Genomic DNA, 26,070 nt, shown 5'->3' with positions numbered 1-26,070 from the left:
CAAAGTTTTATCCATCTATCTATCCAGATAGCTATGAGCACGTGCTATGTAGAGAAAAGAAACTGAAACTTAAGTATCAATCTCATCAACCAAGTATTGATCAATAATGATCACAACATCAATATATCAATAATTTAGATTGATTGATACACCACTACTCATAACAATAATGAATGGATCAAAGAGCCGCTCACTGAAAGGCAAAGAACTGCATGTGTCTCCCGAGCCTCAGGTTGGCCACCCCTGCTCTAACATGTCAGAGATGTGCTTTGGCGCTAAACCATGAAGAGACCTGTACATAAGCAGAGCTGTTTTAAAGTCTGTTCTCTGAGCCACAGGAAGCCAGTGCAGAGACCTGAGCACTGGACTAATATGGTCGTCTTAGCAGCAGCTTACAACTTATTCAGAGAGCCCAGTGAGCAGGCTTAGACGTTTTGTTTGTCAAAATGAACAAAAGTTATTATTCATCTTAACACCTGTTGAAAGTCCAATAGTACACCTCCCTGTGCTGCATCTGACAGGGTTCCCATGATTCAAGTCCAGTGAAACACGAATCAACTATGAGCCATGGATTGGGTAGACCTCAGGGCTACACAGAGCTTAAACATTTTTAAAAGCAAACTTGAAACTTACCTTTTTAGTCTGGCCTTTAACTGAGTTTTACTTTGACTTTTACTGATGTAGCTATTTATCTAATTATGTTTGAATCTTTGTCTTATTAAAGGCGTATCTCAGCCTTTAGTTCAATATACATTTATCTTTTTTTGTGTGTCTTAACCTACTTATTTATCTTCTTATTTACTGCACTGTTACTTTCAGCTTTTTAATTTTGTGTCTTGAAGTTTTAGTTCTACATTGTTTCTTTTTTTTTACTGCTTTATTCTTTTAATATTTTATTATCTTATTTGTTTCTTTTAGCTTGGTTGTTTTATTTTCTTATTGTGAGTTTAAATTTTTACTTTACTTTCAGTGTTTCCTCATTAAGGTCTCCAGATAGCCATTTCTCAGTTCCTCAGGTGCAGGGATTTTAATTAACTACATGTGTTCACCTTGTGCTCTCAGGGGTGTGGGTTGGCGGGTTAAAGGTGGAGGGTTGTACGCTAATGTGTATTTTTTTTTGTTTTGTTTTGTTTTGTTTTGTCAAACACTTTGTGTTGACATCATTGTGCATGAAAAGTGCTTTATAAATAAAGTTTGATTGATTGATTAATTGATGGATTACTTCTTATCAAATGCTGTCTGCTCTGCTCAAGTCGTCTGGGAAGAATAGCAGCGTTAACATCCTCCTTCCTCTTCACAGATGCTCCCAGTGATGGGAGTTGAGGCTTGTTCCAGTGATCCTGATCATTTGGCTCAACTCAGCAAGAGCCAGCTCCTTTTGGCTTCCCAAAGACTCTTTGTTCTCTTCACTCTCAGCACTCAGGTCCTGCTGTGGTGTGAGGTGACCCTAAAATGACAATGGATTATAGCTAAAACAAAAGGCTTAAAATATCTTAAAATACAACACATGGAAAGAGGTGACATTAATGACTAACAGAGCTGTGCTCAGGTGCATGTTGGCTTTGGCTGAGGTGTTGAGACCCAAACTAACATCTTTCATGGAGCCCAGAGATCCGGTGACCCTCCTGCTCATAGTGTCTCACAAATACAATCCTGTCTCTCTAAATGCAAACTGCAAAAAACTCATGTTTTACAGTATTTTGTTATTTCAAATCACTTTTGCACAGTCTGAGGATTTCCAGACCTTAATGTTGTTTTAATGACAGTGGCCTATTAATAGTCTGCAGGTGATGGGCTGCTCCACCATGTTTTTGTGAAGCTCTCCAACTGGTGCCAGTGATTAGTATATTTAAGAAACGGAAGTTCAGAGTTAGATTTCCCCTGTGCAGTATTGTTTTATAGCAGTGAGCTGGATTGTTGGTGGTTTACAGCCCCTGCCTGTCTCTGTGGACCTGCTCGCTCCCTGACCAGAGGATCAGTCGCTGTCAGGAGCTGGGAGCTGCTGCCTCAGTGCGCCGCGCCGTGCGGGAGAAATGGCAGGCTGGGGAGCTTTCTTCGTCTCTCTGCTCAACTACAAGACGGAGAAATATGTCATCGCTGAAAACAGGAAGATAGGAATATTATTCAGACTGTATCAGCTGGCGGTGCTGGGATACATTATCGGGTGAGCCGTCGTGTTTCTGTGAGTCTGATTCAGAAAGTTAAAAATAGTGGAGCTGGTTGAAGAGCTCGCTGAGGCGGAGCGCTGAAGCGGCTTTTACCCGGTTTTTGGTCTAACCTTACAAAGATTAGTTTGTGTTGGTGAAGTCTTTAATGTGTCAGGTTTGTGCAGGGACAGGAAGTTATGTGTGATGTCACGCTGAGAGGAATGATGAGCAGGTGACAGGGACAGTATGGTGACGGCTGACTGACCTTTAAAACTTTGTCAAACTTATTTTACCACAGTGGACAGATTCAGAGGAGAGCATTGTGGGAGGACAGGCTGCTTTACGGTCACATTAGTCTCTCTGCTGTATGTAAAGCAGCTCAGAGAGGGCTGACCGTCTTCATGTGTGATTTTATTACCGTGTCCTGGTCTGAGACTTTGATGTATTTCTGTGTTTCACTCAACACTCAACCCCTCATTGTACCAACTGGTACACATGTAAAAATATCAGGTGTATCTGACTTAATTTAGTTATTAGTCCAAGTATTATGAGCCTGAGCCTGTAGGATAAGGTACTCATGTCTTCTAACTGTAAACAGAGTAGGCTTCTACTAACCAATTTCATTATTTATTCATTTATCTGCTGGTTACTGTCATTAATAATCTATAAATTATTTAAACTAGTGAAAAATGCACATAACCCATCTTATAATTGTTTTGGTTTTGTTAAACCACCTGTCAAAAAAATAAAATAAATAAAAAAATAACTCTACTTATAATCATAAATGAAAAAAGGCATGTATATATGTTAGTGGGAGGTGTAGGTTTGTGGTTATGTGATTAATGTGTGTGTGTGCATCTACAGGTACTTGTATCTTAAATGTTCTTTGGATACCAGAAAAGTGGAAAAAAAATGGTCAGGAGGACTTATTTTTCATTTATTTAATTATTTATTTTGAATTCAACCAATTTACTAGTACTAAGGCACCATGTCTTCCCACAGTTCTGCTGCATGCAGTGCCATCTGGGGTGGGGTTGGGTGGTCAGAGGGTTGATGATGCTAACGCTGGTACAATCAGGGCTTGACATTACCACCGGCCAACCGGCCAAATTTGAGTGGATTTCGGCAGTGGCTGGTAACACCACCACTCCCACTGGCCACTTTGGCGGGTTGAATTTTATCTCAAACATGGAGCAGAGAGACAAGCAAAAAGATGACTGATGATGAAAGCTCTGTGGAAATTTAATTTACCCCTCCTTCATCGTCATTCTCATGAAAAAAGAGATGATTTTCTGATTTCAATCGTTAATAAATATTTAAGCAGACAGTGTCTCTTGCTGAGTTTTATCAGTTCAATTAATCCCCTTTACCATTTTATTTTAAGCAATAACAAACTACTATTTTAATTACTATGTCTTAATAGACTGCATATTTTCATATGAAAGGAGCACAATGTTACACACAAGTGTATCAGAGCTGAATACCTGATTAAGGACCTGTGGATTTTAAAATTGATGTAGTCTTTATTTGAGTGTGCATAGGGGTCATTCACATTTAAAGAGGTTGTAAATCTTTTTTAAGTAAACTTTAGCATGTCATCATCGGCTTGAATCATATTGAACATAATTATCCAACAACAAATTGTGGCCAGTGAAAATACTGAGTGGCTAGTAACTCAGGGATACCACTAGCCACAGTGGCTGGTGAGCAAAAAAGTTAATGTCAAGCCCTGGGTACAATGTATCAAATGGTAAAATGTTAATTAATTAATGTCCCTACATGGCCCCTTTATGAATAAGTTTAATTAAATCAAATAAGTAAATAGATAAATAAATGATCACAGAAAATAAACAAAGGAAGCAGAAACGTCACATTTTTGTACTGAAGAAATGACACCAATGTTGATAACAGCTGTTGACATGAGGCAGTGTCAGAGTTAAGGACGGGCAGGAATACAGTTTAATAGTCTCTGATAACTAGGGATGGATACCATATTAGGTACGTTTATAGGCACCGACCAAATTCTGTCAAAAGTACCGGGTATCGATTCATGTAAAATCAAAAGGTGCCATGTTTAGGTACCTAAATGAATCATTGTGACTGTGAGGGAGTGAAAGAGTAGGTGGTTTTTCCATACTGGACATGGACACAGCATTACAAGGTTATATTGAAGAATAGATATATTGAATTTAAAAAAGAATCATTATGAAAGAAATTGATTTTTTTTTTGGCCACAAACACAAAAAAGTACAAAAAATTGGTACTGTTGAGTACCTGTTGCCAGGTATTGGGCACCGGAACTGTATTGTTTAAAATGTGGAAGGTACCCATCCCTACTAAAAACTAGTCACAGACAATAGTTTGAACAAAGAGATGATCTATTTAATGACTCTGCAAAATTGTTGATACTAGGGCTGCAGCTATCAAATATTTTAGTATTTGAGTATTCTACTGAAAATCCCATCAATTAATCGAGTAATCAGATAAAATATATTTTTGCTTAGTTAAAGAGCAGTTATTTTTCAAATGAAAATTTTTCTCTTTACGAAATAGAATTTTCTGATACAGCATGTCAATAAGAGCACTTGCTTTGGTAGCCCCAAAATTTGTAAACAAACTTTGACACATTTTTTGTGCCTTGTACATCTCATCAAATGTTGTGGACCCAAATGGCACCCGTTTCGTAGAATGACCCATTAGTCTCCAAACTCCAGAAAAGAAGCTAGATTTGTTGCTAGTTGCTATTTTGTATGGGAGGTAACTTGAGGGGTCTGAAAACTTTCTTAATATGGCCTCAGCTCTATTTGAAATACCACTCTTTGATCTTTTAAAAAAAATAAAAGATTCCTCGAGGCGGAGTAAATTACTCGAGTATTTTTTGTAATCGAGTACCTCGAATCATTTGAGGAATTGTTTCAGCTCTGGTTGATACCATATGATATATGAATGGAAATGATCTCCATTATGCCTTAAAAGTTTGCACTGAACCTCAGGTTTTGTTTATTTTTGTTGAAGTTCCTCCCAGAACTCTTTGCATTGCAAATGAAGTCCCTGTGTTTTACTCCAGCAGAATCTCACAGTGCTGCACCTGTTCTACAGGGGTCTGGCATTTATGCTGTGTCATTTTTAACTTAAATTTTTTTTATGTTATGATGATTTTTTTTGTCTAATGTCAAAAGGAAACAGCTCTCAGATTCCCTACAACCTCTGTTTGGCAGCTCTATCACATTTTAACCAGGGTCAGTAAAATAACTTGTAAGAAATTGTTCTCAGTCTATTGTTCATATGCTGACGTTATCCTGTTCAGTCCACTATCGTAGGCTGGATGTAAAATTTAGACCCAGTTATGTAAGTGATGATGAGACTTTAACCAGATCACACAAACCAATTTAAACTAAAGCAGACATTTTTCTGCACACTGACACAATCACAGTCGATCTTTTAGAGTCTGAGAAAATAGTTCCTGGTTCCTGGCAGCAGTTTGTTTTGGAGAAATAGCAGACCGTAGCTATGAAGTATTGTCATAACTGTGCAATAAATAAATTCTACAGTCTTTTAATGATGAGAGGCCCCTGGGTTTTATATAACCAAACATATTTGTTGCAGATTTTTTTCCCAAAGTCTAAAAATATTAAAACTCAATGATTATGATAATGTTTAAGTATGATGAGTCATTTCCAACCCTTTAGTTTATTTTATCAGGTACATTTACATTACCTCACTCCCTATAGTATGTTAGTGAACACACCTGATGACAGTTTAGATGTGTGTATATGTGTGTGCTGGTGTGTGTGTTGGTGTGTGTGTTTCTTGTCACCCAGGCTGACCCACCACCAGCCTACCTGACATGCTCATGGCTGTTGTCCTAAAATCAAAGATATTTAACTAAACTATAAACACTGGATCAGACCATGAGGCTGTCACTGATCTCATACTGTCTTGTTTTCTTCACTGAATGTGTCAGCTGGGTGTTTGTGGTGAAGAAAGGTTACCAGGAGAGAGAAGAGGCCATCCAGACCTCAGTCATCACAAAACTTAAAGGAGTGACTCTGACCAACACCTCAGAGACCGGCCTTCACCTGTGGAGCTCCGAGGACTACGTCATACCACCAAGTGTGAGTCCATCTATCACCTCTCCATCAGTCTATCCTATTTATGCTTGTCTATTTTCATTTCTGTTTCTACAACCTCTGCTTCTCCGTTCAACCACTTCACTCTTCATTATGCCTGTCTGCACCTGTTCCTCTGATATTTATCTTTAAGATCTACATTTTTTCTATGTTTATCTTGACATTTAAACTTAGCACAAGAAGCCAAGAAATTTGAGTTTGGTAGACTATTTCTTTGATGAAACGCTTGGGATGCCCATCTCTGACGCCCTTGTTATATAGAACTAGGTCTTTACTTTGTAGATGGTTCCAGGGTCTGACTCCAAATAATGCCACAACTTGGCTTTAAGGAACACCAGCTTGAAGTTGCCTTATTACGCAGGCCCTGTCCAGATCAGTCAAACGTAGCATGCCTGGAACAGAAACCTACTGACCACTGTAGAATAGAATAGAATAGAATAGAATAGAATAGAATAGAATAGAATAGAATAGAATAGAACTTTATTGTCATTGTAACGCGTACAACGAAATTGAAGTTACAGCAGCAATCAAGGAAACAAAAGGAAGAAAGTGTGTAGAAAGTGTAAAAAAGTCCATAAGAAAATAGATGATGACAGCTTGTCCATCATTGTCCAGTTCAGCCAGTCTCCACCTCCACAGGGTCCAGGACTGAGCTTCTTCAGCAGTCTGTTCAGTCTCTGTCTCCTGGATCCTGTCTGCTCACAGCAGGTGAAGCTCTTCCAACATGGCATTGGTATCTGATGTTAGCTCTGTTAGCCATGTCTGCGAATAGCATGATGCTATTCTGCCCTCTGGTATTCCCTTTGTTGGTGGGTCAGCACGGCTAGCTTGTCCATCTTATTGGAGATTGATCGTACGTTTCCAATAATGATGGATGGAAGGACAGGTCCATGTCGTCACTTCTTAGCTCACACCTGAGAACCAGCACGTCGTCCTCACCTCTTTCTCCCCCCCTTCGGGAAACATCAGGCCTTACACCAGTTAGCATTGACATGCTACAGGCTGCTAAAAGCTGCGTCCACATGTTAACAATGCAGCCATGGTTACATGTAGGATCTCCAGACAAACACAGAAGAAAAAGTAGTAAAAATATCACTGAAGCCACAAAAAGTTTGGTGTCCATGACCAACAAATGAAACATACAAAGTAATGATCCACTCCAAATATGAAAATTACGAAAAAGAGATGAAAAAATTAGAAGAAATGGACAAAGATCTGCTATAAAAGGCAGCCATAGCCAACAGGGCGCCTAGCAACCATTCTTATCAGACTAACTGTAGCAGGTTTCACGCTCAGAGTCTGGATATCAATAGCTGCTGTTCGGCATTGGAGGAAGATATTTGGCAAATTTTTCTTATGAAAAACCCACACACTCAGCTCTGCTGCTCACCCTACATATGCATGAAATGAAAAGGCTTTCCAAGATATACTCAATACCAATTTCCCTTTTTTTGTGCTAAGTTTAGATGTGTGTACCCGATAAATGAACACCTTTACCTGTATGTGGACAGATAAATGTTTATCTCTGTAACTATCTTTACATCTGTATGTGTCTTTCTTTACATTTACTGGTCTGTAAATCTTTACAGCTTTCTCAGAGTCTGTCTCCATCACTCTGTCTTTAAATGTGTCTGTTCTTTTTACTGATTTGAAGTCATTATTCTCGATATCTCCCTCTTAGTGTCTCCACATCCATTTTAATATCCATCCTTTTAACTTCCCCCACATCCATTATCCATCTGTTAATCTATCTCTCCATCTTTCTCTAAATCCATTTCTAACTCTATATGAAGCTCTGTCTTTACATCTATTGCCCTCAGTATGTTCCTCTCCTATCTGTAAATCTTTATTACATCTACTTCTAAGTCTATCTGTACATCTGTCTCTTCTTGTATCTCTTTGTCCATCTTTGAAAAACATACTATACATATTCTTTGGATCCATCTCCATATTTAACTTTATCCATCCATCCATTATCTTTACTGCTTTACCCATTCGGGGTCGTGGGGGGCTGGAGGCTATCCCAGCTGTCTTTGGGCTCAAGGCGGGGTACACCCAAACAGGTCGCCAGTCTATCTATTAAACTTGATGTCTTTTATTATAAATATTTGATTCTTTTCAGCTTCATCTTTGTCTCTCTATCATCTATCTGTGAATCTGTCTTCATCCCCATGTTCATTCCTACAACAAACTCTGCACCTCTTAATTTTTCTGTCTCTACTTTAACTATCTTTCTGATTCTGCATATATCTGTACATCCATGTCCTCGTCTGTCACGTCCTCTCTCCATGTGAATCTGAATGTCTGAATGTCCTCCTTCAGGAGAAAGTGGGAGACCACTGAATGTCTACTTTCGTGGAAACCCTTTAGCATCCTCAGCATCTGTCGAAACACATTAAATGTTATTGAGTTTGTTAGGACACTAAATTGTTTAACCTTTCGTCTCCCTGAACCTCACTGTCTGGATCTAATTTGATTCTCAGGGTGAGCAGGTGTTCTTCGTAATAACAAATTACATCGAGACACCCAATCAGAGGCTGGGGCTGTGTGCAGAGGTGAGTGCACACAAAGGAATGAAAACTATCACGATCATTATAACACTTTGTTTTTCACTCATATGAGTGAAGCTGTCAGCTTTCACGCAGCAATGTTTGCTCCGTCTCTCAGAGTTACAGGGTTCCTGATGGACGGTGTTGGAACGACAGTGACTGCACAGCGGGAGAGTCAGTGATCGCAGGGAACGGTGAGGACATTATCTGTGAACACTAACACATGGAGCAGGCTCGTAAAGACAAGGACACAACATGGTTTAGAGTGAAGCTGACACAGTCACTGCTTTTCTGCCCACTTGTGCTCAAGTAGCCGGCTCACAGTCAGCCTGGTATCAGGAATCAGCCGCTCGTGTTGCTGGTATGCAGAGATTCTGCTGGTCAGGGAAATCCCTCTGCATTGACTGTCCAGCAGTCCGTCAGCTTTGTGTCAGTGGATGGGGTGATGTCCTGTGAAAGGCTCTCGACCTCTGGGTCTGTGTTGTTAGCAGTGAGTGTGTCACCCTCAGAACCCTGAAGCAGAGCATCTCCACCTACTATTAACCGATTTATCTCTCTAATTAAAAATGTACACCATATTTTCAGGTTAAACAACTTGTCCTTTAAAGAGGGGGTATTGTGCTGGTCTGGTCACAAAAACTGTTTGATTTTAATTACAGCATCAGACCAAATAAACCTTCTTGAACAACTTTTAAAAAGTTTTTTTGTTGAATAGTAGTCAAGCATAAAGGTAAATGTAGCGTTGAGCGGTAGTGAAAAGTTTAAAGAGGGGGTGCTCTCCTTTCCCATATTTAAACATGACTATCAAGTAACAACGCTGGATGTTGAAACTAAACATGTGAGGTTTGTTTTAAACCTCTTCATATTTATATGTTAGAAGAAATCCCTGAGTCTGTCTGTAAACTGATCAAAAAGCACCATCTCACCAGATCATCAGGAGACTTGCTGAAGTAATGACATCATCACAGAAGCATCTCCTAACAGGTTGTTTACATATTAGAGTGATGAGCCTCAAACACCAAGGTTTTCCAAGGTTTTTCCTTAGCTACGCCCCTAACAGGTCTCCACAGGGCTGGCCAATCAAAAGGCAGGGGGTTTGTGGAGCAGGGAACCTTAAAGAGACAGCAGCTAAAACTGAATGTTTCAGACAGAAGCTGATATAAGGGTTTTTTTAATACCAGTGAGAGAAAAATATAGATTTTATTCTAAACTCTCTATGGTACTCACAGAGATGCCAGTTGGAAAAGAACGTTTTGAGATTTTTTTTTTTTTTAACAGATCAAATAAACATAATCTGAAGAATTTTCAAAAAATGTTTTTATAGATATTTTTGGGCTTTGTTTCTTTGAGGCAACATTGTACTGACCATTATGGTCAGAAATGAAAAAAAAAAACATTTATTTATCTATAAAAAAAAGTGTAAAACTCAAAACAAAAATAACTATTTTATTTGATTTTATGTCTGAATGTTGCCTGCAGGCAACACTGTACTATTGAGGAACACCTCATTGGAATGAATGGGTCAAGGAGTCTCAACACATTTTATCCAACTTAACATGAACAATTGAACAAAAGACTTCACATCTGTGGCTTTCAAGAGACTTTTCATTGTGAGAAAATGTGTGGAGGATATAAACCTGTGCTCTGTAAAGACGGCTCACAAAGTTCCCTCTAATAGGTCAGAGCCTGCAGTGTGAGTCTTAACTTTATACTAAAACTAACATCAAATTTATCTTGGTGAAAACTGAAGAGGTTCAAAAGACGTTTAATGACCAGTAACCAAAATGTTGTCCTGATGAATCCATAATGGTATGTTGTTGCCTCAGGGCAACATTTGCATTTTTACATGTTTCCTTAAATTAATTAGCAAATTAAATAAATTAAACTATTAGAGATTAAGCTTTAGTTATCTATTAATATGAATTTTAAAAAAATTTCTAGACTGAGAAAAACACAGTAAAAAAGTTATTTGAGGTGAGAGCTGCCTGAGTTGGTCCTTGCAAGAAAGTCTGCAAAAAAGGATTCTGTATGACCTCCAGAGGGTCACATGACAAAATCAAACACTGTTATTGGTTCGTTATGGTCTTTTTTTTTTTTTTTTAAGTATTTCATGACAAGTGTGATGTATTTGGTGTGTGTGTAAAAGGCCAAAAGTGAGGCAACAAGATATACCATAGAGGGTTAAAGCTGTAACTTGTGTAAAGATACTAGATGGGTACCAGCTAGACAGAAAAAACATCCCAAAGTCACAATACTCCCTCTTTAAGCATGGAGTGCTTTTTTAAGTTATTTGTTGGGCTTTTAAGTCTTCAGTTGGGTAGTGGAGGAAACAAGATGAGAGTGGGGAGTGACATATCCACAGGCTGGATTCAAACCCAGGCCATAAACACTAGGGTGAACCTAGGAGGCCATCTGTGCCCCCATGGAGCGCTTTATGTCATCTTCAACTCAGTTGTTCAAAAATGTAAAACAAAACAGATTTGTTTGATTCATGATAACAAATTTTTGCACCACTCAACACATTTAATGACCACCTTTGTGTGCAGGATGTACATCTTTCGCCTTTAATGAAATGCTTCCTCATGTTTTCTCTGTCACATGATTCAAAGAGCCAATGAGCTGGCCAGTCCTGAGTACTTATATAAATAAATGATGTAAATTGTGATAGACATTATTTCTCTGGTCATCTTTATGCCTTTATTCAGAGAGGATAGAGCAGGAAACAGGAAGCCATGAGAAGGGTCATGTGACCTGTTTGAGGGCTGTAGTATCCATACATGGGGCGCACACCTTCACTACAAGGCCAAACCAGTTGTTTCCTGTCTCATATGGAAATGTGTTTACACAAGTTTAACCATCACTCTGCTCGCTGTCAACAAATACTCTAATTCATGCTGTTTAAAGTATTTAAAGGACTCATCTTCACATGTTTACGATGAAAGCTTTGTTCATGAAGTATATTTTTTGAAACAGTCCCCAAATCCAGCTGACAGTCTTTGCTCTCCCTCTCTTAGGAATTAAGACCGGCGTGTGTCTAAACAGTACGGGGACCTGTGAGATCCAAGCCTGGTGTCCTGTCGAAAACAGCAGCAGACCCACGTGAGTCCCTCTCTGGTCTCTTACAGAACTACTGGAGATTTGCCATTTTTGTGCCTCAGACTGACACTGGCTCTGATCCCCGCGGGGACGGAGATATTTCACAGCTTCTATTTATTACTAATACAGCCTGTCAGCTCCTCTCGTTCACTCAGCCGCTTGTTTCCTTCCCTCACAGGCAGCCTTTACTCAGCGAGGCAGTGAACTTCACCGTCTACATCAAGAATTTCATCCGGTTCCCCAAGTTTGAATTCTCAAAGTAAGTGGCTCAAAGTGAAGCTGAGTGTCTGCTCTCATGGTTCCCGGCATCAGGACAGAGCCACCGCTGAGTGAGCTGAGGGATACACATGCCCCAGCGGCTGCTTTAAATAACTCCAGGGTGCAGAGAGCCTTCTATTTATACTGGCCGGTGCATTGCACTGGGTGAGACAGTGAAACAGTCATCCGAGCCGTCCTTGACAGCAGGCTGTGCCCTGGACAGGTGTCCCATCTGATGGGGGTAACCCCGCCGCCCTCTCTGCTATTGAGGGTTCAAGTGCTGCATGAAAGGTTCCTCAAGGAGCTGCTAATTCATCAGTCATGATCTCATTAAGATAACACAGCCATCTCTCCCTTTCTGCTCTCATATTTACCCGCTTTAATGAGAATTTTCCTGTCGTAGAAACGCTTCCTGATGGGCGGCGGCGCCTGACACGGCAACACTACACGTCTTCAGTGTGACGCATCCAGTTACACTTTTCTCACAGCCACAGGGTGTAGCGGGGTTGACTGACACACACATAATGTATGTGAGAAGGTGGAGACCTTTAACTCAGAACCAGAGACATGAAGCTTAGTTTAAATATAAAGTGATGTTAAAAACACTTTATACATTTATATATTTTACATGAAACAATGTTTACGGTTCAGCATCATAAGAGGAAACTGTGCTCTGGTCATTTTTAGATAAAAACTAGTGTTTTCTTCTGTTTTAATCCAAACAATTATTTAGTTTGAATCAGTCAACAAACAGGCTGGACTGAAGCCAAACAACACATTAATGACTTCCTGTTATCTCCACTCTTTGTGTATTAACACGACGCCACAGAAGAGCTTATTGGTTGAATATACATCTGTCTGTGTTTAATTGTGATCATTAATGGATGAAACATGAGGCCATAGACCGGAACTTTAGGGTTTAAGACATAAAAAACACATTTACATCATACAGACGTTTCCCCTTTCCTTTCTTACAAACAACACAAGACACACTTGTGATGAAAATAAAATAAAAACAGGACTGTAATCCCGAACATTGTTCCATCTCCGCCTGGAACACAGGCTCTGTTATATGTTGAGAATTTATTTTTAAGTATCCAGTAAAGTTTAAAGTTTATCAGTGTTGGATCTCAGATGCTGTGGAACTTGTTTGCAGACTTAGACGTAATCTTTTTCTGTTGATGAAATGTAATAAGTCTCCCAGGCACAGGGATGCCTTGGTTGGGCTCGATGACTTCCAATGCAGTGGTGTTTTTCTGCTGCAAGCTGTGTTATAAAAGCAAGAAAATATATTTGTTTTTTTCCTTAATGTGCAGTTATCTTAAGCTGTAATACCAAATATTTCTGCAGCTGCACCTTGTTGGAGTTTAATATCAGAAGCCCTGGATATAGGACTGAGGATCAGGCCCCAGTAAGACGACAGAGCAGGATGTGACCAAAACATGTGGGTGAAACTAGCAGGAGTATTAAGATATCTATCACAGCTAGTATCTACACCTGGAAATATCTTTAAGAGTATTGATGGGATAAACCAGGGGTCAGCAACCTTTACTTTCATAGGAGCCATTTTTCCTCAGCTCACCTGAAATAAAGTTATTCCAGGGCCACAAAATTAACTTTATCTTCACAATAAAAACAATAAAGAAAAATGTATATGTAGTTAAAGTCTAGTGAATGATTACCTAATTGAGAATTTATTTGAATTTATAAATTTGTGATGTCATAGTTTTTTTTCTTGTTTAAAAAAATGCTTAATTAAAAATAATTGAAATTAACAAAAAATTAAAAGATTTCAAAATGTTTTGCGTTTTTTAAAAATTGTTTTGTTTTTTCAAAAAATTACAAAAAAAAAACTTTTGAAAATTTCCAAAAACTCAAGAAAACCACTGATATTTAATTAATTATAATATCACTCCACAAATTACTATTTGATGTTTGCTCATGTTTTGCCACATATCAAATATGTACATTCAGCCGGGACATTGGCAATTTATTAAATTGTGTAAATGATGTCGTAGTTCTTTGTTTTGTTTTGTTTTTTCAAAAATGTAAAATTAAAAAAAAAATTGAAATTAAAAAAGAATTACCAAAGATTTCCATTTTTTTTTGCATTTAAATAAGAATGCCCCCCCCCCCCCAAAAAAAAGTAAAATAAATAAAATAAAAAAAAAAAAAAATTAAATAAAAAAAAATGCAAAAACTTTAGAAAACCACTGATATTTCAAAAATTATAATATCGCTCCACAAATTACTTTTTGATATTTGCTTATGTTTTGCCACATATCAAATGTGAACATTAAGCCAGCACATTGGCAGTTAAATGACTCCAAACACATAGATTAAAATCTGTATTTTCTCCCAGATTTGTCTTTTTGTAGATTTATTTATCTTAAAACTTGAGGTTAGCCACAGGAGCCTGTAAAGTTGGTGGTCTGTTGATGTTGTTAGAGGTGAAATAGAGCGATGGCAGGCTTTATTGTAAGAAGTGAGGCATATTCAGTTCAACAAAATGTTAACACATGATTTTATTTAATGTCGCTGTTGTTTATCATTAATACCCTCTTTTTAAAGCTACAAGGGGCCGCAGCAAAGGAATCAAAGAGCTGCATGAGGCTCCAGAGCCACAGGTTGAAGACCCCTGGGCTAAACATTTATGTAATAAACATTTATGTAGCTTAAAAATCAAACCTTTTAACTCCTAAAATTTAAAACTTTTAACTTAGGAGAGATCACTAGTGTGTTTGTCATCTAAGCCCAGTGCTAAAGGTCTATTTGGAAAATCAGGATCAGGATGTTGAAGGAAATGTTGGATTCTGAAGTAACAGAACAGGCTGGACTAAGGAGACCACATCTTTATGACAAATCTCTAAAGTTTGCAAACAAACCACTTTTGTTGATGTCTTTGAAAAATGAAAATTCGAAAATGTTTGAACCCAATTTTTTTCTGAACTGAAACCATATTTTAACAGTAATAATGACCACAGTGTTATCAATGAAACGTGAAGCAGGAAGACGTTAACCCTTTATAAACTTGACTTTAACACAGATTTAAAGATCCACATACTGTAAATCAAAATAATGAAAAGGTATAAGAACAAAGTTAAATCAATAAATAAAAACAAAGTGTGGAAAAAAATGATCCTTTAGCAAAACTTAAAAAGGTTTGTTCATGAGGATCCACTGTGAAACAGAAATCATGTGAGGAAGAATTGGTTTCTCACTTGACATCAGCACTCCTGAGATGACTTATTTCTAAACAAACCACCTGTTTGGAAGAATCTGTTGTGTAAGATGTTATCAAACAAAGCGTTCAGGTCAATCATTGATAGTGTCAAAGGTAAAGATTAAAAGTCCAAGCTAACAAGAGACGTTAAGTAAATATGACATTTAACAAGACTGAAAATCCTTCATCTGACAGATGTTACTCATGTCTCTCAGGTCCAACGTCCTGGAAACAAGTGATGAAAACTACCTGAAGGGATGCACCTACGATAAACACCTCAACCCGTACTGCCCCATCTTCCGCCTGGGAGATCTGATCAGCTGGACGGGGTACGACTTCCAGGACATGGCTGCCAAGGTACCAGATGTTACAAAAGACTGGATCAGATCATGTGACTTTGATTTTTAGTGCCCCTTCATCCATCAAAAACACTTTCACAGTTTGTGATAAACCATGTTTTTTTTTTGTTTTTTTTAGCTCTGACCACAGTAGTAACTCTATCCACTACAGTCATAACAAACAGAATCAGAATGAACCAGTTTCACATCATTTTCCTGTGAAGTCTGATTTTTCAAGAAGATTACAGGGCCGGAAAAACTGTTATAAGGAGTTTAATGAGGAGTTAAATGAGGGGTGGAGGAGATCAAATTTAGTGCTAATGCAACATCCTTAGAGCAGATACTGAAGGCAGCAACAGTCACACATCTCTTGGTGTTTCTCTTTTCCTCTTTACATTCCTGATCATCCATGATTCAGTCACTCAGAGCACGAACCTTAAAGCTGGGTAAGAGAAGGACCCTAATGCTCAAGGTGTTGCTTACACTCAATCTCTGCACCATTTAGTCACATGACTTTAATAGATCCACCTCACTAGAACTGGTCCCCTGCTCTATTGGATTGAGATCTGGGGACTGTGGAGGACATTTGAGGGAACTCATTGTCATGTTGAAGAAACCAGTCTGAGATGATTCCAGCTTTATGACATGGAGCGTTATCCATCAGAAGATGGGTACACTGTGCTCATAAAGGGATGGACATGGTCAGCAACAGTACTCAGGAAGGCTGTGGACTATAAAGGGGACATATCACACTGATCCCTGATTTAATACTTACATATAAAATAATAAATTTGAACACAAGACCTTTCATCCCCTGAATTTTCAAAAAATTAGATATTGTATTTTTTCTGATATCCCAGAAAATAGGTCATTGCCAGTTGGCCGCGAGATTTTGACCATCATGACGACACGAGGATCCTTTCTTTTTATTGGAGTAATCTGATAAAGCAGCTCCTCCTCTGTGATGTCAGTTAGTCACACAACCGCCACCGAGGGATACACCCACCAAGAGCCGAGTATAAACGTATAAACTATACATGTTACAGTACTGGTTTGACTCACCACACTGAAGCGTCCTGAGATGATCTGTGTGGAGGTGGATTTTCTTCCTCCTGAGCTGCAAACCGTCCGGGTCTGACTCGGGGTCCAATACAAAAGGACGTATCCTACACTCTGCCATTTTATTTGTGCTATCAATGCCTTACAGTGAAGTTTTGGCAAACAGCAAACTCACTCGGTCTGCCCCATCCAATATGGCGATTTTGTAAATACTGCCATGCTGCAAAAACCGCCCCCTGGCTCTACCCCCTCCACCCCCCTGTTAGAACTGACCAATCAGAGCACAAAGGGCTGTGACGTTGCGAGGTTACTGGAGGTCACTCTGGAAATGGAGCGTTACAACGAGATCTTCAGAATGGCCTAAAATGAGGATATCGAGAACGCTATTGTGGGGCAATGAAGGATCTAAATGACTTGTACTGAGGGCAGAAATGCTTTACAGGCATCCTAGTCTGGCATAGTGAAAAGGAGAAACAAGCATGATATGCCCCCTTTAAACCATGCTCAGTTTGTACTAAGGGGCCCAAAGTGAGCCAAGAAAATATCCCCCACACCATTACACCAGCAGCAGTAGCCTGAACCATTGATACAAGGCAGGATGGATCCATGCTTTCATGTTGTTGACGCCAAATTCTGACCCTACCATCTGAATGTGGAGCAGAAATCCAGACTCATCAGACCAGGCAACGTTTTTCCAATCTTTTGTAGATGCTCTTCTGCAGACCTCGGTTGTAACCAGTGGTTATTTGAGTTACTGTTGCCTTTCTATCAGCTCCAACCAGTCTGTCCATTCTCCTCTGACCTCTGGCATCAACAAGGCATTTTGGCCCACAGAACTGCTGCTCACTGGATATTTTTCTCTTTTTGGGACCATTCTCTGTAAACCCTAGAGATGGTTGTGGGTTAAAATCCCAGTAGACCAGCAGTTTCTGAAATACTCAGCCACAACCATGCCATGTTTGAAATCTCTTAAATCACCTTTCTTCTCCATTCTGATGCTCAGTTTGACTTTTAGCAGCTGGTCTTCATCACGTCTACACGACTGAGGCCTTGTACACCTTTGGCCGGGTATTTTCAAAAACATATGTCTCTCCTTATTTGTTTTCAAAAATACTTTCATCCACACACACACCAGTAAAATTCACAGATAAGTGTGACTCGAAGCCACCCAACCCATAGTTGGCGGTGTTTTTTAGATCAGCCAATCAGAATCAACCCCCATCATTCAGCTCTGTTTCCTGGCGTCTACATGAAACCATGAAACAGGAAAATTTTAAAGTGTTCACTTTGGCCAGAGTTTTCAGAAAACATCATTTGCTGCCACATAAAGCTGCGGTTTTGCGTAGATGACAGGCTTGAATGTATGAAAATACATGTGGTTTCACATGTGCCCAGCTGTGTGTGGACATGGCTTTGATGCTGCAGATTGCTGCCTTGTGATTGGCTGATTGGATATTTGTGTTGTGTACAGTAGTAGAACAGGTGTTCTTAATAAAGTGGCTACTGAGTGTAGAGAAAATGTAATCTCACTTCCTTTACCTCATGAAGACTTATGTCCTTGAAGATGCTATGAGGAGGATCTGTTTTTATGGGACCGCCTCGCCACCTTCTGGCCTGGAGTCTCACACACACTGTCATAAAGACGTGACTTTTAAGAACACTTTCAGGGTGTCCCAACTTTTGCACATGCAAAAATGATGTTTTTTATTTTTGTAATTTTGTTCAATTTGTAAAATAAAGTGCAACTATGCATTAATGTTTCCTTATAATATTGTCATTTTTCCCTTATACCGGATTTTTTCTAATATATGAAATATGGTGTTTTTAAAGGGGTGCCCTGACTTTCGCACACAACTGTATGTATATGTGTGTGTGTGTGTGTGTGTGTGTGTGTGTGTGTGTGTGTGTGTGTGTGTGTGTGTGTGTGTGTGTGTGTGTGTGTGTGTTTACAGGGTGGCTCTGTGGGTGTCCTCATAGAGTGGGACTGTGACCTGGATAAGGACTCTTCACACTGTAACCCACAGTACACCTTCACCCGACTAGACATCAACAGCAACGACTCAGTCACTTCAGGATATAACTTCAGGTATGTCCCCTCCTATTCAAGATGTCCCAGAAATAAATATTTCACGTGCCTCTGCTCTGACTTCACTTTAATCACCTTTTCACCCTCTTCTCTTTCAGATACGCTCAGTACTACAAGAACCAAAGCGGTGATGGCTACCGTGATTTGTACAAAGTGTACGGGATCCGCTTTGACATCATGGTCAATGGAAAGGTACAGTCCTACATGTTTTTATCTAAAGGATGTTCTCAGTCTGGAGGCTAGTCTCTGAATTTGTGTGGATTTCTCTTCAAGGCTGGGAAATTCAACATCATTCCCACAATCATCGCCATCGGGTCAGGGCTTGCTCTGCTGGGGCTGGTGAGTGGTCACACTCCTGTGTCAGGGGATCAACGTTATCATGAAGCTGCTTTAGCTTGAAAACTGTCATATCTAAGCACCACTAGAGGGCGACAGACGATGACCTGTTACAGAAACAACAGCTGATGTTTGTTTTTTTCTCCTGTCAGGGAGCCTTTGTGTGTGATATGATTCTACTCTACATGATGAACACCAGCTCTTTGTACCGAGAGAAGAAGTTTGAAATCATCAACTTCAGGTATGTTCATAGAAACTGTCCGAAACCTGACTGTAACACCTGCACGTTCAGTCTCACTCACAGTGGCACAAAACTTTAACCCTCCTCAAAGGGTGCTTTCGAAAACTCCTTTTTGGTAAGGAACCTTCCTTACTGAAGGAAGTATTTCAGCATCGCCATGATAAAGGGTGTTCAAATTCTCCAAACGTTAAGGAAAGGAAGGTCGGTGCTTCCTTTATTAGCTCCTTTAGCTTAGGAAACACTGGACCATCCTTTACGAAAGGAAAGGAGAAAGGACGCCCCAAAATGCATTGTGGCAGCTGATGCATATAAATACATCACTTGTATTTTTATACTTTGTTTATGTTTTAGTTTTGAGGGACGATGAAGATATGTAGAAAATACAGAGTAAACATTTGGGCAGGCATAAAGAAAAATATGTGCTTCAAAGATAACCTTCTGTTCATATCTTTAACATTTAATTTATTGGTGGACAGATAAATAATTGCATGTTATTATTTATAAAGCAGTTACTTTCAAGCATTTACTTTTCTCCATAATTACCCATTATGTTGATGAATACCAAACCATTGTGCTACTTGTTTCCTATATTAATATTATTTACTAATTACCATATTTTCATCTGTCTTAATATATGAAGTCAATCAATCCAGTAATAAGAGAACAATGGGGCCTCCAGTAATGTTTATTATGAAACAATCAATAAAAGAAAGACAAATTTGGTATTTTACAATCGTTCTCAATGATAATTGTTACGTCCCCGGCCTAGGGGTGCCCAGGACACAACATGCAGAGCCCTCTCCACTTGCCCAACCCAACAAAGGCCAAAGAAACAGGTTTTAAATCAGGTCAGGAGGTTTATTGACTACAGCCCAAAACAACAAACAAAACGTTCCTACAAACCTAACCTTACCTGTGGAAATGAACCAATGAAAAACAAATGACAAGTATCTTACCTAACTAAATCTTACAAAAACAGGAGAAAAGTAGGCTACTAATAAAAGAAAACGGGCTTCTCCCTCCTGAAAATTTGTCTGTTAGGCTTCACACAAATCTCACTAGGCTATACGAGGACAAACAGGCGGCACACGGCTCTTTGTTTGGCATGGCAAGTCAGAGAGAGTGAGGGCGGGGCTTCCTCTGGCTTTTGAAGATGGAGACGCCTGATCCCCCCAATCGGAGCTCTCCCCCTAAAAACCCGTCCTCCAGCAGAGCACCAATCGCACCGACCGTCCTCCATCTCCACCTGTTGGGCTCTCGCACTCACACACAGAACATATACCAACAAATAAATGACCGGGGGTCATAACATAATGTGTAAATAAAAAAAGATAAACATGTATTTGCAGGCTTAAGGGTTTAATATGTAAACATTTGACATTATTCACCCTAACCTTACAGCTGTGAGCAGAAAAGACAATGCATGGTCATAGAAAAAACACCTATTGTTGATGTTAACAGGTCACAAAACATCGCAGTGAGGTAAAGCAGATCTCAAGGGCGGCTGTTGTAGATCTCTTTTTCAGAACATTGTAGTTCGTCATGGCTTACAATGTCACAAGAAGCCGTCGTCGCATTAATATGACATCAAAGTGACAGTGCAGTCGAATTCCTCTTTTACCGCAGTTCTCCTTTCTTTTCCCCTTACTCCCTCCTTTCCTTGACCCTGTAACATTTTCCATCAGGGTTAAGGTAAAGTCGAAAGGAACGGAGGTAGGAAGGAGTTTTCAAACGCCCCCAAAGTTTTCAGCAGCAAACGTTCTTTTCCCAGTTTCAACAGTGTGGCTCAACAAATACCTTTAGCTCCATTCTTGTGTCACCAGCATCAAATGTAGATTTAACAAACCAAACCAGAGTCTAGTAAAGTCTCACTAAACTACATCTGGACTGTTCATAGGCTGCTCATATAAAGCTAAAGCTCTGTACATTCTGTGGAAACTCAACAACTCTTACAGCTGACATCTTCAAACTAATGTTTTTATCAGGGTATGAAAATGTGAGGTTCAAAAAACACATCAGAGGACACAAGACCAGATTAAAGAGATGAAATGAAGCAGAAAAGACAGAAACTGGTGCAGTAACCTAGTTCAGGATGCAGGGTCAGAAATGTTTGGGTCTAAAAATGTTGTTCAAGAACATGAAAAATATATTTATAAAATCCAGACCCTGATCCTGTCATAAAAACATCCTGACATATTTTCTCCATATCGCCCTCTAATGGAGAACATGTTCCTTGGTCAGAAGCAGAGTTTACTGATGTTTACGCAGCAGGTAACACTGCAGAAAACGGACCACTGATCATCTGATCAAGAAACACCTGAGGGACAGGTGAGCTTTGATTTCATGATGATGGAACAAGGAGGTTTGAGCACTCGAAGACTCATTTTTACGGAGTACACAAAAAAGCATTCAGATGTTACTTTAACCATTGATAAATATGTCAGTAAGAGCAGCTGGTTCTTGGTTATTTTTACTAAATTAAAGTTTGGACTCTTCTGTCTTTAGGGCTCAACTTTCTAAATAGTCAGACAGAATGTTAGTGAGTGCTGTTTTTGTACCAAAAACTAGAGAGTCCAGACGATTTGGTTTACTTTTGGTGATACCAAATCTCAGGTAGACTTGCCTTAATACACTAACACAGTAAACAGGTCTCAAACGTACTCAGAGGATTCAGAATGACCGGGAAGTTTTTTTTTATCTGGCAACAGTCACGACACAGCACAAAGCAGAAAACAGACAAAAAAGAAAGAAAAACTGAAATGGTCACATCGTACGACATCTACTAACTCCATATTAATACAGAAAGCAGCATGGGGACAAATCGAAGGTCCGTTCTGTATTTAAACATTTAGCACTAAAAAATATTGGCACATATATGTACAAAAAATAGTTGAACCTTGAGGAACCGTGAGCTGTTTCCATCTGTGACGTAACGGTGGGCCAGTTATCATGTTTGTTGACACGCTTCTCTAACCTTTGCTGTTTTCAGTAAAGAAAAGGAAAAACCAAAGGAAGGCAGGTCAGGACACAGAGAAAGACGGTCGAGGAAACCACACGCAGGGAAAGAAGCAGAAAACTCCACCAAAAAGCTGGAGGAGGAGCCTTCCCTGACCGTGGAGAACCAGCAGCCCGCGGACAAACGAGGTCCCACCATTCCACGCAACACGGGACAGCGCTACTCGGCCCTCGTCTCTCCCCAGGGAGCAGAGCCCAGGCACCACATCACCTTCTCCTCTGAGGCTTAAGTTGGCAGGTGGAGTGAGACCGGTCACCTGAGGTGGTCTCAGTTTACGTCTCCAAGGCAGAACAGAGTAAGACTTCTCACCTCGCTGCAGGACCGCCTGGAGACACTGTTTGAAGATTCACTGGTCCAAAAAAAGGTTCATGTGAGACACTGTGGGCTGAGGAGAAACACCCACAGAGGTGTGTTTCAGTGGGTGTGGATCCAAAGGTGTGGTGTGGAAATAACAACAGGTCCATGAAAGATTTAAAAACTACTGTGATTATGCTGAAAATACCGTTAGTGAATATACAGACTGAAGCAATTCACCAAATGTTTGCTTCTCAAATGGAAAGTACTAAAAGTCTTTGTAAGATGTTTGTTATTAACTTACAACTTCAGAGTCTGGTGATCGGGAAAATGTGGTAAAACATACAGAATATGGTGGAAAAGTTTATTTTATTAGTTCAGTTCAAACATTGAAACTCTTAAGTTTTATAGATTCATTTCACACAGAGTGAAAAGTTTTAAGCGTTTATTAATTCTAATTATGAGGATATCAAGGTCATTAAATTAGAATCATACATGAATCCAGTAAAGAAGGATTCAAACACAGAAATGTTGTCCTGAAAAATGTGCTCATTTACATTTACTCATTGATGATTTGATCTCTTTTTGCTTAAATTTCCACATCAGTGCGGTGTGTCACAGAGATCGGCCTGTAGCTCTGTTGAGGGGTTATTGAAGCTCAGGTTTCTGTGATAGCAGCCTTCAGCTCGTCTGTGTTACTGGGTCTGGGGTCTCTCATCCTCCTCTGGAAAAAACCTCATGGATTTTCTCAATCATGGTCCTTTAACCAGCTATTGGTTCTTTTGGCGCTGTGGGCAGGAGCCAATTCCTGTTGTAAATAAAATCAGCCTCTTCATAAAACCTGTCAGCGAATGAAACATAAAGTGCTCTGAAGCTTCCTGGTAAACGTCTGTGTTGACTCAGGGCTTCAGAAAACACAGTGGACCAACAGCAGTTCAGGATGCAGACCGGCAGCATCGGCCAGCAGCAGACCAGCAGCAGCAACTCCCCCACCCGACCGATAGTACCTTCCGTTGGCCGACTAGGAGCACCAGCCGCTATGGTACTCCAGAACGTCAAGATGACCAGTCAGTCCCTGACGTCATTAATTATCTTTTTTAAAAACGCTCCGACCACCAGTTGTTTGGGGTCTGGAATAGACTGGCCGTTAAGCATCGTCAGCAGTAACCTATAGCATCTTACCCTTGATCAGCAGTCTGGACCATGAGAGACCATTTAGAGGTTCAGGAAACCTTTGCAGGTGTTTACAGATCATCTGGGCCCAGTATTTCAAACATAATCCACCAGGATTAATCCTGGTGAATTGGATTAAACCCAGATCTGATTCAAAATTGGGTATTTCAAACAACATTTAATCTTGATAATTTAAATCCAGATTTGGAAATCCAATCCTGCCTTTAATCCAGATTTGAGCCTGTGTTGGGTATTTCAAAACTTCAGTCCCAAATCTGGATCAGGTTTGTCCTGAAAAACAGCATTAAATTAATCCCACCTCAGGGTAGGATCAGAGTGTGATCCCATGTTTTAGTTCCACAAATACTCATCCATAGATAGCTTTTACTTGCATTTCTTGCAATCATTAGTATAAAAAGATATTTTTAATAAATCAAACCTCTTCATTTAGTTTGTTCTATTGAACAGAAAAAAAATCCAAATTTCACAATTGTCAGAAAAGTAATTCAAACAACACACATTTCCTCAACACAAAATTGTACCACCTAAACTTAAAGTTTTCACACTACTTTTCCATTTGCCTTTCCAGTAACTGTATTTTTAACTGGATGTGTTCTTGCTGAAGCATGGTAAGTTTTATTTGTTCCTTAGCAAGTAGAATTTGCTGGTGTGCTTGCTCAGTTTCCATCTTGAGGAGATTTTGGTAGGCATGATCCTCATCATGATGACTCTTCCAGTGATGTTTTGGTGGAGGTACAGGGGGAACCTCCCCACTGCTCTGACTTGTGCTTGGCTCCCCTTCTGGTCTGTCTGTCTGTGACCCTGAGAGCAGGTTGATCCTAGGGGCGGGATGGATTTGAAAATCTCAATCCGAGAGGATCAGGATTATTCTGATCCAATCTAGCAAAATTTGGAAATACCGGGATAGAAGATCCTGATCCATGGATTTGGAAATCTGGATCAATTTAATCTGGATTTAATTTTTTGAAATACTGGGCCCAGCTGATCAGAGTCTGACTCCATTAATTCACAATACTCAACTTTTTCACTTTATTCCTGTTTAGGGTTTTTTATTTACTGTGAGCCATAATCATGGAGTCATTAAACACCATGAATGTTTGAAATATTTCACTCTGTGATGAATGAGTTTCACTATTTGAACTCAACTAAATGAGTAGATAAACTTTTCCACCATATACAAGATTATACACAAGCGCCTGCAGGTAAAGAGGGGGACTTCATGTCAGTAAATCAGCTGCTATGTTCTTTGCACCATGAAATACGTCATAACATTATAGCTGTGGATCTCTCACTGCTTGTACATCATGCAGCTCACAAACATGCTGGTATATACTTTCATTTAGCTTTGATATGGATGTTTGGTACATTTACCTCTTTAAAACATCCATTACACATTTTTATCTATACATCTGATGACCGTCTTGTGGCTTTTGATAATAACATGTTGGGAATAAAATTCACCAACGTGATCCACTGTGGGAGTTATATAAAAAGCAAACAGCTTCTTTGTCTTAGATTCAGAGAAACATCATCAAGGGCTAAACTGATATCAGTCTGATGAACTACTCTTCAACATCACTGTTGTTTTATGGGATAATGTTAATGTACGCAGAGGCACAAAGGGAAAATATTTAAGTCTACCTGTTGAAGTAATGTGACAAACACTCAGTGTGGATGGTCTTAATCGTTGCTCCTTTAGCTGGATGTTTCTCGATTCTGTCTGGTGTCAGATGTTTGAGTTTTCTGTTGAATGTTGAGTTAGTAAAAACAAACTGTGTCACTGTGCACAGAGAAGTGTCCTGTAACCTGATTGTTGCTGAATTGTGTAAAACGTCAAAGTGCATGGTCTCTTTCTTCCATTCTGTGTTTCTGTGTCGATGTCTGAAGGAAAAATAATGTAACCGTGGTGTTAATGCCTGACTGAAAAACAGGTTAACAATGATTACAAACAAAGTGTTAGGAGGTATTTCTTTAATCAGATTTGTTTTAATTAAATTATAATGTAATGTAATACACTCTGTTAGGATGTCATCTGATCTAAGTCACACTACAACCTTTACTATCCTAACTATGGCTCTTATCCTGGTATGGATTAAAGTGATC

At 39.5% G+C, this 26,070-nt stretch overlaps 1 protein-coding gene across 1 annotated transcript; it reads left to right on the top strand.

The window, feature by feature from the left end:
• Positions 1–1,837: 1,837 nt before the first annotated feature.
• On the top strand, positions 1,838–26,003 carry p2rx5 (purinergic receptor P2X, ligand-gated ion channel, 5). Its single transcript, XM_074672878.1, has 12 exons — positions 1,838–2,164; positions 6,112–6,262; positions 8,761–8,832; positions 8,945–9,020; positions 11,841–11,925; positions 12,101–12,181; positions 15,619–15,760; positions 18,753–18,886; positions 18,985–19,078; positions 19,160–19,225; positions 19,375–19,463; positions 22,453–26,003. The coding sequence occupies exons 1-12, from the start codon at positions 2,034–2,036 to the stop codon at positions 22,706–22,708; spliced, it is 1,377 nt and encodes a 458-aa protein (XP_074528979.1). The 5' UTR covers positions 1,838–2,033; the 3' UTR covers positions 22,709–26,003.
• The last annotated feature ends 67 nt before the right edge of the window (positions 26,004–26,070 follow it).

This window comes from Halichoeres trimaculatus, unplaced genomic scaffold (assembly GCF_033239565.1).
Source record: "Halichoeres trimaculatus isolate MK-OKI-2021-1 unplaced genomic scaffold, fHalTri1.1 fHalTri1_scaffold_6, whole genome shotgun sequence".
Classification (NCBI taxonomy): domain Eukaryota; kingdom Metazoa; phylum Chordata; class Actinopteri; order Labriformes; family Labridae; genus Halichoeres; species Halichoeres trimaculatus.
Note: the sequence above shows the minus strand (reverse complement) of the source record. Positions and strands in the feature narration are given on the sequence as shown.